Source organism: Macrotis lagotis, chromosome 1 (genome assembly GCF_037893015.1).
Source record: "Macrotis lagotis isolate mMagLag1 chromosome 1, bilby.v1.9.chrom.fasta, whole genome shotgun sequence".
Classification (NCBI taxonomy): Eukaryota; Metazoa; Chordata; class Mammalia; order Peramelemorphia; family Peramelidae; genus Macrotis; species Macrotis lagotis.
Window position 1 is genome coordinate 442,565,535 of NC_133658.1, and position 13,919 is coordinate 442,579,453.

A 13,919-nucleotide genomic window follows, 5' to 3' on the forward strand; every position below is an offset into this window, starting at 1 on the left:
CATTTAACTTAATTTTTAATTTAATTTATTTCTTTCCAATTACACGTAAAGATAGTTTTCAACATTGATTTTTTGGGTAAGATTTTAAATTCCACATTTTTCTGCATCCCTCCCCTTTCCTTCCCCTGCCTTATGACAGTAAATGAATTGATATAGGTTATATAAGAACAACTTAACACATTTCCATGATAGTCATGCTGTGAAACAAGAATCAGAATAAAAGGTGGGGGAAATGATGAGAAAGAAAAAAATAAAACCAATTTTAAAAAATGGTCGATCAGTTAACTTATCTTATATTTCTAGTATAGTGATAAGAGGAGATGAAACACCAGTCTCATTTCCATTGCCTCTCTCAATTTTATCTTTTCCTATAGTAATGGAAAAACACAGCATTTTTTAATCTTAAATTTCTTTTTTACTATATTTAATACTTTTCAGAGAAAAATCAAATTACTTTCCAATTTCTAAATCAGTCAGTTCATTTGGCAGGCTTTTTTTGTGTACCACTATACATTCACACATGCTATATACAAGCATATGATACATTCTTTTTTGTTGTTTATTTAATATTCTCATTTTTTTTTACATTAATAAAATATTCTTGTTTAAGAGTAAATGAGGGGGCGGCTAGGTGGCACAGTGGATAAAGTACTGGCCCTGGAGTCAGGACTACCTGGGTTCAAATCTGGTCTCAGACACTTAATAATTACCTAGCTGTGTGGCCTTGGGCAAGCCACTTAACCCCATTTGCCTTGCAAAAAAAAAACCCTAAAAAAAAAAGGAGTAAATGAAATGCTCCCTCCCCCCCATAAATATAGACTTGCTTGAGCAATAAAGTAAAGGGGGGAGAAAAAATTAAAATTAACAAAATAATAGGAATAATTGTAGGTATGGCCAGGTGGCGCAATGGACGGAGCACCAGCCCTGGAGCCACGAGCACCCAAGCCCACATCCAGCCCCATACACCCAACAATCACCCAGCTGTGTGACATGCAAGCCACCTGAACCCCACTGCCCTGCAAAAAACCAAAAAAGAAGAAAAAAAAAAGACCCAAAATAAAATAAAATAGTAATGATAGTAGGGGTGGCTGGGTGGCGGACAGAGCATTGGCCCTTGAGCCAGGAGCACCTGGGTCCAAATCCAGCCTCAGACACCCAACAATCACCCTGCTATGCGGCCCCAGGCAGGCCACCCAGCCCCATTTGACCTGCACCCCCCCCCCCAACTAATAATAAAAAATGTGCTTGAGTTTTTGTTCCAACACCAACACCTCTTGTCGCAGGTGGATCACGTTCTTTATGATAAGTCCATCACAAAAGTTGCTTCCATTTTTTTCCGCCATTGCCATTGCTGTTCACAACTCCCTCCTTTCATTTCGTATTTCCATATGATATATTCTTGACATTGAATGAAAGAATTTCAAAAAGAAAATAATTGGGGCAGCTAGGTGGCATAGTGGATAAAGCACCGGCCCTGGAGTCAGGAGTACCTGGGTTCAAATCTGGTCTCAGACACTTAATAATTACCTAGCTGTGTGGCCTTGGGCAAGCCACTTAACCCTGTTTGCCTTGCAAAAACCTAAAAAAAAAAATTTAAAAAAAAAATAATTATAATCCCAAGAAAAACGCATTTACCAATTTTCTAGTGAGAGTAAAATGTTTCTCTTGCACAAATAGCTGAAAACTGTGATCATATATTTTCATTAATTAGCTTTCTAGTAACTACTTTTAACTCTTAACAATATTCTTTTCCTAGTAACTTTATCTGATGAAGACTGGAAGCCTCCTCTTCCTGCTTACAATTTTCTTAGCAGGATGGATGCCGCAGTTTCCTACACAAAAATTACCCAGTTTCCTACTCAGAATACACTTAGATGTGCAAAAACAACTGATCTTCAGCAGCGTGACAGAGAACACTGAAGATAAATCTGCAATCCAAAAGGAAACTTCTTAAACAATGAAAATGAAGCTCTGGAAATGAACTCCATTTAAAAGAACTTTAAATTTCAGGAAAGCTGTTTAAATATGGTGATAATTTCTGATTTTCAAAATTAACTGAGGCATTTTAGGAATTATGTCAAAGGCTTTTTGACTGATCTGACATTTGGATAAAATTTATATTCCATAGATTGTATATTTAGGTCTAGATACTGGAATGTCCCATCATACTGCAGACCAGTTTAATTTCATTGTGTGTTTTTTTTAATTATATGAGAGGTTATAAAGAGAAATTTACTTCATGATTTACAGAGTTTCTTTTTACATCCAGTTAGTTTAATTAAAAAAATACTTAGCACCCACTATGAGCAAGGGATGTAGTAGGCTCTGGGGCTAAAAGACAAGATTCACAACCCATTCCCTCAAAGAACTTAAAGTTCCTGGGTTGGGGAGGAGGATACATACATACATACATACATACATACATATATATATATATATATGGAACTTATCTATTCTCAAGAAAGGAAATTTAAAATATATAATGTGATTTCAAGGGGGAAAGTGTACTAATAACTAGAATAAATCATATGAAAGAGAATCTGAAAAATTTTGCTTAAGAAGTGATGTGGGAACAGTACTATGAAGGAAGAATAGGGATTCTCCCAGAGAGAGAGGTGAAGAAGGAATAAGCTTCATATATAGAGATGGCTTGATCACATAAAGTGTACATGCTTAATCTCATACTAAAGAGTTCAACTTTTGTCAACAGTTTTATTATAGTAGTCTACATCAGGGCTGTCTAACTTTACTTTTAAAAATTTTAGTGAAACAATAGACAATATATTTTGATTTTCCATTTTAATAAAAGCTCTGCGGTAGCTTAGCTTTCTTTACTAAAGCATTAGTAAACCCATAGGGGCTACCTAAAATCTCACTGTTTATAGCACTCAATATGTAATACACTGGGATGATTGAATTTACTTTTCTGGTTCATTATTGTTATACATACATACATACATACATATATATTTTATTTGTGTATATATATATATATATTTATGTATATATGAGAAGATGGATGTGAAAATACTTTAAAAGATGGAAACTATTAAAATAAAATATAAGGCCTTCATGTAGGCATAGCCTGATCTTGCTGTAAGGTATATATATTTCTAGTATTTCAAAAAATGTTTAAAAAGCCTGGGAAACTTTTATGAATCTTCCTAAGACTCAAAGATTCATATTTATATATAATTAAAAGGTATTTATTTTAAAATATTTAAAAATTACACTCTTGTTAAATTTTAGATAATAGTAAAAAAATGAAGTTGACTGTTACATTTCTCTTCAAGATAGGCAAATTCTTTATAACACTTCTACTAATTAATTGTTTGACTTTGAGGAATTAAAACTCTGAACCTCTGTTTCTCTGTTTGTAAAATAATACTACTTTTTATTAGTATTTAAAGTCTACCCACTATATGGAGCTGTGATAATAAATAAAAAGTGGTACATGTTATATATTATTTATATTATTATTATTACCATTAATAATTGTGAATTTTAAATAAGATAAATAGCATTGATTATAATAAAAGGATAGTACCTTTAAAACCTAGTCTTAGTAGCATAATAGTAGGTTCTATCAAAAAAATGCAAAAAAAAAGTTCCTAATGTTTAAAACTCTGCATATTTATACTAAAACATTCCATTTATGAAAAATACCTAATTCCCTTGTTGGTTGAACTCAGGTCCTTCTGATTCTAAAGCTGGTGCTCTATCCACTGTGCTACCTAGCAGCCTCAGAAATTATGCTTCAACCCTTCTAGATGCAGATAAAAGTTTCTAGTAGCAATAAGATTTCAAATTATTTAAATTTGAAGATTTTCTTTTTTTTCAGGAAAAAAATGGAATCTACATGCAAATATATTTCATAGATGAACCATGTGTTTTTTAGTCTCTTTTCTCTATGGAGTATTAAAAAAAAAGTTAGCTGGGGTAAATAGGTCATGCAGTGGTTAAAGCATCAGTCCTGGAGTCAGGAGGACCTGAGTCTAAATCCGACCTCAGCACTTAATAAATTACCTAGCTGTGTGACCTTGGGCAAGTTACTTAACCCCATTGCCTTGCAAAAAAAAATAACTTATATTTAAATAAAGTATTTATGAACTTCCTACACTATTTCTCTATTTCTTAAACTGCACTTAATGCTTGGATAGGACACCATGACCTAGATGACACTCTGATGTCTGTTTTATTCTTAGCTGTTTTTTGTGCACAGGAGATTACCTATCTAAACTAGCTAGGGATTCCTTTTCTGATTAGAAAATTCTGAGTTATAATCACAGAAGAAATTTAAGAGTTTAAGTTTTTTTAAATATAAAGGTGGAATTGATTAACTTACTAACTTACTCAAGTCACCTCTCTTACCCCCGCCCCCCCATACACACTTAAAGTAGATGAAAAGATGTCCTATCAGTCTCAAACATATGCTTTAGACTAACTAGAATCTGTACTCAGATAATCTGGGGAAGCCTAGCTAAATTCTAGGGATCCTCTATAAATTAACAGAATTATTTGAGAAGTTGGAGCAAACATACTGCTCCAGTAAAACACCTAGGGAGAAAGGGGGATCTTTGACTTTAATCTTGATCTAGGTTCCTTTCCCATCTATTTGCCTGCTGTGGTTTAAAAGAGAACCTTGTGAACTTTGAAAGGTCTGGAGGATGGTAGATTTTCTTTTTGTGTTCTTATACCTCCAGATCAGCAGAAATCATTATCTACTTTGTGAGTCAGAGAAAAACTAGACATAGATTTGTATCTCTATAAGGAACCCAATAAAAAAATTTGGTCTATGCATAAAGAGAACTTTTTTCTCTCATTTAAAAAATTTTTGAGTTCAAAATTCTCTCCCTCCCTCCAGCCCATTGAAAAGGCAAGCAAACATGATACATATTATACATGTGTAGTCATGCAAAATATATTTCCATGTAAGCCATATTGAAATAAAGGCAAGGGGCAGCTAGGTGGCACAGTAGATAGAGTACTGGCCTTGGAATCAGGAGGATCTGAGTTCAAATCCATCCTCAAACACTTAATAATTGCCTAGCTGTGTGATCTTGGGCAAGTCTCTTAATCCCATTGTCTTTAATAAATAAAATTTTAAAGAAAAGAGGCAAAAAAGTATATTTCAGTCTGCACTTAGAGTTTATTAGTTCTCTCTTGTATTTTTTCTATCACTATCTCAACTGCCCCTAAACAATCCTATCAACTCTCTGCTCCACTTGCCATCACTCTTTCAAATTCTGTTATCCCTCCTCAAAGCTCCTGTGCTTACCCATGTCCTAATTTTGATATAGATTATACATGTGTAGTTATTCAAAATATTTCCTTATTAGTCTTGTAAAAGAAAACAGAAAAAGCCTAAGAAAAATAAAGGTATGCTCTGATTTTTATTCAAGCTCCATCACTTCTTTCTCTAGTGATAGTGTTTTTCATCATAAATCCTTCATAATTGTCTTGGATCATTGTATTTCTGAATAGCTAAGTCATTCACAGTTGAACATTGTATAATATTACTGTTAACAGTATATACAATGTTCCCCTGAATCTGCTCATTTCACTTTGTGAAATATTAAGTCTTTCTAGCTTGTAATTTCTTATAGCACAATAGTATTATATTACAATCTTTCCTTTCTCCTAATTCCTTATAATCCATCTCAGTGCCATCATTCTCCCAGAATTGTCTTATCAAAGTTCCTAATCATTCCTCAATTATCTAATGGTATGATCTTTCTCCTTCTTAATTTCTCTGCAGCCTTTGACACTCATGATCAACTTCTCCTTTATACTCTGTTTTCCGAGATTATATGGACACTACTTTCTTCTTGGTTTTCCTGTCTTACTCATTCTCCTTTGCTGTATTCTCATGTCCTTTGACTAGGTATCCCTCGTGGTTCCACTTTGGGACTTCTCTTTCTTTTCATTTCATTTGATGATTTTATCAGTTTTCATAGATTTAATTTTTTTGCTGATGATTCTTAATTCTACCTATCTGTCCCTAATCTCTCTACTGATCTACAATCTCAGAATTCCAATTGCCTTTTAGATATCTGGAACTGAATATCCAGAAAACATCTGAAACTCAATGTCTAAAATTGAACTCATCTTTCCTCCTCAAACTTCTGCCTCCCTGCTAAATTCCCAATTTCTGTCAAGGGCAACAATATCCTCCAAGTCCTTCAAGCTGTCATCTTCAACTCATCTCTCATCCCTAATATCGAATGTGTTGCTGAGTGTTATCAATTTCACCTCTGTAATATCTTTCAAATATGCCCTTCCCTGATGCTGCCAATACTATGTTACAGACCCTTATTACAGTTGATGAGTTTATCTGCCTCTCCATTCCAATCCATCCTCCATTGAGTCACCAAGGTTATTTTCCTAAAGCTCAAGTCTAATCATGTCAACCTCTTACTCAAAAAACCCCCAAGGCTCCATATGTCCTACAGGTTCAAATACAAAATTCTCTGTTTGGCATTCAAAGCCCTTCATAACTTGGTCCCACTCCTACCTTTCCAGTCTTCTTATGTATTATTCCCTGCCACATACTCTTTAATCTGGTGACACTGACCTTCTTGCTATTCTTTAAATAACACATTCCATCTCTCACCTCTTCTCATTTTCCCTGTCTAGGATGTTCTTTATTTTCATCTCTCTCTCCAGACTTCACTTCCCTGGCTTCCTTTCAGTCTTACCTAAAATCTCATCTATAGGGAGTCTTCCCAAACTCCTCCTAGTTCTCTTAGTTCTCCATTAATTATTTCTAATTTTCCCCCATATATAGCTTGTTTGTGCAAATTTATTTGCTTTTTATCTCCTGTTAAATTGTGAGCTTTTGAGGACTAGGATTGTATTTTGTATCTTTGGGAATCCCTAGATTAGTACGCCTATAATAAATGTATATTGACTGACAGATTCCTGAACTATGTTTTATTCTCCATTGAAAGATCTCTAATTTCACTTTGGGGCAGCAACAGTTGTTTTAAAAAAACCTTTTTTTCCACAAAAAGTCAAAAATGAGCTCTTTACAACTTTCACCTATTGCTTCTGATTCTACTTTCTGGGGACATGCTCACCAAATTAAATCCCTGTTTCATACTCGAAATCATACTTGAAGACAGTTGTTATTTCCCCTGTAAATCTCAAATTAACACCTCAATGTCCTTTCAACTCTCAGAATGCATCATTTTTAGTTCTCCTCGATTAATCACTCTTCTCAGAACTTGTCAGCATTTTTCCTAAATGTGGCATCTAGAATTTTATGCAGTACTGAGCATATAACCTTTCAGTTTCTAGATACTTTGCCTTTCAAATCAGTCTTAGATCCCATTAACTTTTTTTAGCTACCTTATCTAAGTTTGAGGTTAACTAAATTTCCAAATCTTTTCCCATGACATATTGTCTATCTACATATCCCTTATCTTATACTTTATGATTTTTTGAGCTTGTGTGTCATATTCTACATTTATCTCTCAAATTTCTCCTTCAAGCAAATCAACTTATTAAGTATTTACTTTGTGCCAGGCTTCATATTAAATGCTGGGAATGCAAATATAAGCAAAAAACCCATAAAAGACAGGCTCTGTCTTCAAGAACTTTACATTTTAATGGGGGAAGACATTATATAAAAGTAATCTTGTAAAAGTAGGAAAGATGAGAAGGTACCCCTGTAAGGGAATTGTGGAGGAGTCTTGAGAATCGGGAGCAGAACCAAAAAAGTAGTGATAGAATGAGCATAACTAGATTAGGCATTATGTCAGAATACAGAGTTCAGGGAGAACTGAAGTGGGAGGAGGAGACTGCAGTGGACATTACATTATTTACTAAATAATTACATTTACTAAATAACATTATTTAGTAAGTTAACTCAGTCTATAAATTTTATAAATATTATATTTACATATTAATTTAGTTTATTAACAAAAATGTTTTCTCCATCCATAAAGTACACTATTGTAAATTTCCTTTACCTTTAATATTCCCATTAATCTCTACTCTGAATTCAACAATTCAGTCAGTTCTGAATCTGTTTGTATCCTTTATTCAGTTGTTTCTTGTGTCTGACTCTTCATGACTTCATTTGGAGTTTTCTTGACAAAAATAGTGAAGTGATTTGCCATTTCCTTCTGTAGCTCATTTTACTGATGAGGAAATGAGTTAAAAGACTCACTCAGGATCACATAGCTAGTGTCTGAGGCTATGTTTGAACCCCCCAAAATAAGGAAAATGAGTTTTCCTTACACTGCACCATGTAGATGCCCCTATTTAAAATCTACTAGGTCCCAATTAGTGCAAATAATGAATCCCATTAAGTTGTCATGTTCAAATTTGCATATTTGAAAATATAATTACACTTAATCCTCAGCATTCCTGTCTTTAACTTTTGGGACTTCAAGCATTCATCCATATGATTTTATTGATAACCTCATTTTCACTTCACATTGGCAACTGCATATATTCACTGTGTTCAGTAGAGGAAAAAAAATAGAAGGCAAGATTTATGTAGGTTTATGGAGTGGCTGGTATCCTACTAGGTGCTTTAATAGTCTTGTTTACCATACTGTTATAAGAACTCCATATATGTTCATTTCATATTTTCATTGTTTGCCCTTAATTCAAATTTTATGTTGCAATTATGTCCCCGAAGTGTGGTGTGAATCCTATTGTCTCTAAGCCCAAGTGTGCAAAGTCTTGATGTAGTTTACTGAAAAAATAAATTTATTAGATAAACTTTGTGCTGGAATTAATGTAGCCTCTGTAAACTATGAGTTTGGTGCTATGAATCATTGATTTCATTATATTCACATAAAGGAAGAAAGTATACTTTAGTACCATATTGTTTGCTGCCATCTGATATAGTAGAAAGTAAGATTCAGGTAAAAAAAAGTTTAAAGAATTTTATTTGCTATATATTATTTATGATCTAATAGATTTCACATGTTATAAAAAGTGAATATCATCTGAAATCAATGGTGGTTTTTTAAAAATTGATCTGTTTGTACAAAAGGTCACAGAATCCTAGTGAATTACTAGCAAGAAAAAAAGTTACCAAATTGTGTTAACCCATCTTAAGGGTTATTTTGTGATTACTGTATTAAAAAAGTGCATCATCAGAATTAATATTTTTATAAAGAATTATATGTAGGAAAGGGTATTTTCTACAATTTCTAGTGAAAGGAGTGAAAAAAATATTGGAAGAAGAAGGGGGGGAGGTTGATGGGATAAATTATTCCACATAAAATAGGTTTGAACTATTAGAATGAAGGGAAGGGGAATATTCAGAGGCAAAACTTAAAACTTATTATCATCAAAATTGACTCAAAAAAGGAAATAGTGTACACTCAGTTGGATAAAGAAATATATTTTATCCTATAAAAGAGGTAAAGGAGATGAGGATAATGGAAGGTGGAGGAGGAACTGATAAAAGGGAGGGTATAAGGGAAAGATGATGACACTTGTGAGGAGGGAAATTAGGGGTAAGAGAGAAAGGGGGTGAACAAGTGAAAAACAACATGGAAGAAATACAAAATTATCATAACTATATATGAATGGGTTGAACTCATCCATAAAATAGAAGCAGATAGCAGAATGGATTGAAAATCAGAATCCAAAACAGATCTGAAACAGAGAGCTACACACCCAGACTGGACAGAATCTATTGTGTTTTTGCAAGGATAGCAATCATGATCTGAGATAAAACAAAATCAGAAATAGGTCAAATTAAAAAATTTGAAGGAACAAACTATAGAAATAATAATTTCATTAAAGAAAGTGATAACAATAAGAAAATTTGTGTGATGCAGGCAAAATAGTACTTAGGGGACTATATCATTTGTTTAAATCAATAAAATAGAGAAAAAAACAGATCAATGAATTGGGTATGCAACTAAACTAGAAAAGAACGAAAAACTAGAAAAAAATTAAAAATTCCTAATTAAATAACAAATTGTAATTCCTGAAAATCAAAGGAGAGATTAATAAAATTGAAAATAAGGAAATCATAGAAGCAATAAATGAAACTAGAAGCTGATTTCACTGAAAAACCAATAACATAGTTAAACCATTGGTTAATTTGATTTTTTTTTTAGGTTTTTGCAAGGCAAAGGGGGTTAAGTGGCTTGCCCAAGGCCACAAAGCTAGGTAATTATTAAGTGTCTAAGACTGGATTTGAACCCAGGTACTCCTGACTCCTGGACCAGTGCTTTATCTACTATGCCACCTAGCCGCCCCTGGTTAATTTGATTTAAAAGTGGAAAGAAGAAGATCAAATTACTAACATCAAAATTTTTAAAATTGCAGGTGAATTCACTGTGAACGAAAAGGAAATTAAGATAATTATTAGGAGATAGTTTGCCCAATTTTGTGCCAGTAAATTTGATGATCTAAATGGAATGTATGATGATCTGCAAGAAAATATAAATTACTCAATTAACCAAAGAAGAAATACTTAAACCAATTTTTTAAAAAAAGAAATTGAATAAAACCATCCATCAACCTCCTAAAAAAATCTCTAAGAGCAGATGGATTCATAAAGCAAATTCTACCAAACATTTAATCTAATCCTATATAAGCTATTTGGAAAAATAAATGGAATCCTACTAAATTCCTTTTATGAACAAATATGATGCTGATACCTAAACCAGGAAAAGTCAAAACAGAATGAAAATTATAGATGGATTTCCCTAATGACTATTGATGCAAAAATTTTAAACAAAATAAAAAAAAAAGAATATAGGAATATATCACAAGGATCACATACTGTGACCAGGTGAACTTTATGCCAGGAATGCAGGACTGGGTTAACATTAGAAAAACTATAACTGATCATATAATAACAAAACAAACAGAAATAATGATTATCTCTATATGAACAGAAAACTTCTTTGACAAAATATCCATTTCAATTAAAAACACTAAGAGAGCATAGGAATAAATGCAGCTTACTTTGAAATTAGTAGTAATATTTATCTAAAAGCATCAGCAATGTAATGGGCATAAAAACTAGAAGCCTTTCCCATTTAATTGGACTAGGGCATGAATGCTCATCACCTCTATTTAATTTTGTAATAGATATTACAATAATTTTGTAATTTATTATTATAATAGAAATTTTAGCTATAGCAATGAGAGAAGAAAAAGAAACTAAAAGAACTAAAATAGGCAATGAGAAAAAAAACTATCATTTTTTTGCAGATGATATTCATCAACTAAAAAAACTTCAAATTGTTAAACACTTTAGCAAAGTTGTAGAATACAAAATAAACCCACATAAATCATCAGCATTTCTATATAATTACCAACAAAGTCAAGCAGCGAGATAGATAAAGAATTCCATTTAAATAACTGTAATCAATATAAAATACCTGTAATCAATATAAAATACCTGTCAAGACAAACCCCAAAACAATATGAACACAACTATAAAACAAACGAAGTCAGATCTAAACAAATGGAAAAATATTGCTCATAGGTAAGCTGAGCTAATGTAACAAAAATGACAATTCTACCTAATTGATCTATTTCTTCAATGCCAGGCCAATCAGATGATTTTTAAAAAATGTATAGAGCTAAGAAAAATAGTGACAAAATTCATCTAGAAAAACAAAATCTTGGGGCGGCTAGGTGGCGTAGTAGATAAAGCACCAGCCTTGGAGTCAGGAGTACCTGGGTTCAAATCCGATCTCAGACACTTAATAATTACCTAGCTGTGTGGCCTTGGGCAAGCCACTTGACTGCATTTGCCTTGCAAAAAAAACAAACCTAAAAAAAATCTCAAGGATATTGAGGGAATCAAGGAAATATGCAAAAGAAGGTGGTCTTAGCTATATCAGCTCTCAAACTGAATTATAAAACAGTATTTATCAAAATCAGGTATTGGCTAAGAAATAGAATGGTTAATCAATGGAATAGAATTTTACAATTTACATTATGGCAAATGACCAGAAAAAAGAAAAGTATGTATATTTACAAAAATATAACAGTTCTTTTAGTGGTAGCAAAGAATTAGAAATTGAGGGGAATTACTAAACAATGTTGTTGCTTATGATTGTGATAGAATACTATTGTACTAAAAAGAATGACAAGCAAGATGCTCTGAGAACAACTTGGAAAGGCTTACATGAACTGATGTAAAGGTGAAATGAGCAGAACCAGGAACAGCAATACGGAATGATGATCTACTGGAATAATTTATGCTCAACAATACTAAATAACTTACTTATTCCCAGTGTCAACTGAATCCAACCTCTTGGTCTGTAATGCAGTGTATGATAAACCCAAAGATCCAAGTTTTGGGGACAAAAATTAATTATTTGACAAAGTCTTTTGGAAGAACCAAAAGGCAGCATGACAGAAACTTGTAATAAATCAAAATCTCACACTGTATACTAAGATAGGAATAAAATGAATACATGATTTGCACATAAAGGGGGAATACCAAGGGGTGACTAGGTGGCGTAGTCCGGGCGTCTAGGTGGTGTAGTCGGGGCGTCTAGGTGGCATAGTGGATAAAGCACTGGCCTGGGAGTCAGGAGTACCTGGGTTCAAATCCAGTCTCAGACACTTAATAATTACCTAGCTGTGTGGCCTTGGGCAAGCCACTTAACCCCATTTGCCTTGCAAAAATCTAAAAAAATAAAAAAAAAATAAAGGGGGAATACCATAAACAAAAAAGGGAAATGTTGCATGTAGGAGGGTAAAGGTAAAATGGGGTAAATTATCTGATATAAAAGACTTAAAAGAAATTTTACAGTGGAGGGTAAGATGGGGGAAGGGAAGAGCATGTGAATCTTGCTTTCAGTGGAACTGATTCAAAGAGGGAGCAATATGCACACTCGGTTGAATGTAGAAATCTAATTTAGAGCAGTAGGATGAGAAGGAGAAAACAGAAGAGAGGTGCTGATAGAAGGAAGAGCAATTAGTGTAAGTAAAAGTCAGAAGCAAAACATTTTTGCAAATGGACAGGATTAAAGGAGAAAAAGGGAGAGAGGATAAAGGAGAAAATAGAATGAAGAGAAACAACTGAAAAAATTCATAGCAAGTTCTTCTGCCAAAGACTTCATTTTCAAATATAAAGTGAACTGAATTAAATTTATAGAAATAAGCCATTCCTCAGTTGATAAATGGCTAAGCATATGAGCAAGCAATTTTCAGCTGAAGTAATCACAGCATCTCTAGTCATAAAAAACACTCTAAATCACTATTGATTAGAGAAATGCAAATTAACAAGATTTGGAGCTACCATCACACACCTAACAGTTTGACTAATATTACAGAAAAGAAAAATAAATAATGTTGAACAGGTTGTAGGAAAATTGAGACACTAATGCACCCTTGGTGAAGTTGTAATACTTCTTTACATCTCAAAGAGATAAAGAATAAAAAAGAAAAGTATGCATATTTTAAAAAAATATAACAGTTCTTTTAGTGGTAGCAAAGAATTAGAAATTGAGGGGAATTGCTAAATAAGTTGTTGCTTATGATTGTGATAGAATACTATTGTGCTAAAAAGAATGACAAGCAAGATGCTCTTAGAAAAACCTGGAAAGGCTTACAATAAAGTGAAATGAGCAGAACCAGTAACAGCAATACTGAATGATGATCTACTGGAATAACTTAAGTATGCTCAGCAATACTAAATGATTTACTTATTCCCAATGTCAACTGAATCCAACCTCTTGGTCTGTGAAGACCAAAACCTAACACACAGAGCAGGTAAGAACAACTTTGCAGAGACTAATGCAGAAGGCTATTTTCTATAGTGAGGGAAAAGACTTGCAAGCAAGGAGGCAAAGTAGACACGTGTCAGGCTACCCCTCCCCCAATTCCCTACTGAGGAACCTGAGGCAATGGGACTAAACCTTGATTTATATATTTCTGACTAGACAAAGAGTCAACCAGTATAGTATAGCAACAGT

At 33.3% G+C, this 13,919-nt stretch overlaps 1 protein-coding gene across 2 annotated transcripts in view; it reads left to right on the top strand.

Moving 5' to 3' along the window:
* TXNDC16 (thioredoxin domain containing 16) overlaps positions 1-8,711 on the top strand; it is a 100,088-nt gene extending 91,377 nt beyond the window's left edge. For both annotated transcript variants that reach the window (XM_074213345.1, XM_074213346.1), the window contains exon 21: positions 1,757-8,711. In XM_074213345.1, coding sequence (XP_074069446.1) covers positions 1,757-1,920 — 164 coding nt within the window. In that variant the 3' untranslated portion in view covers positions 1,921-8,711. The remainder of the gene's footprint in view (positions 1-1,756) is intronic.
* Positions 8,712-13,919: the final 5,208 nt, after the last annotated feature.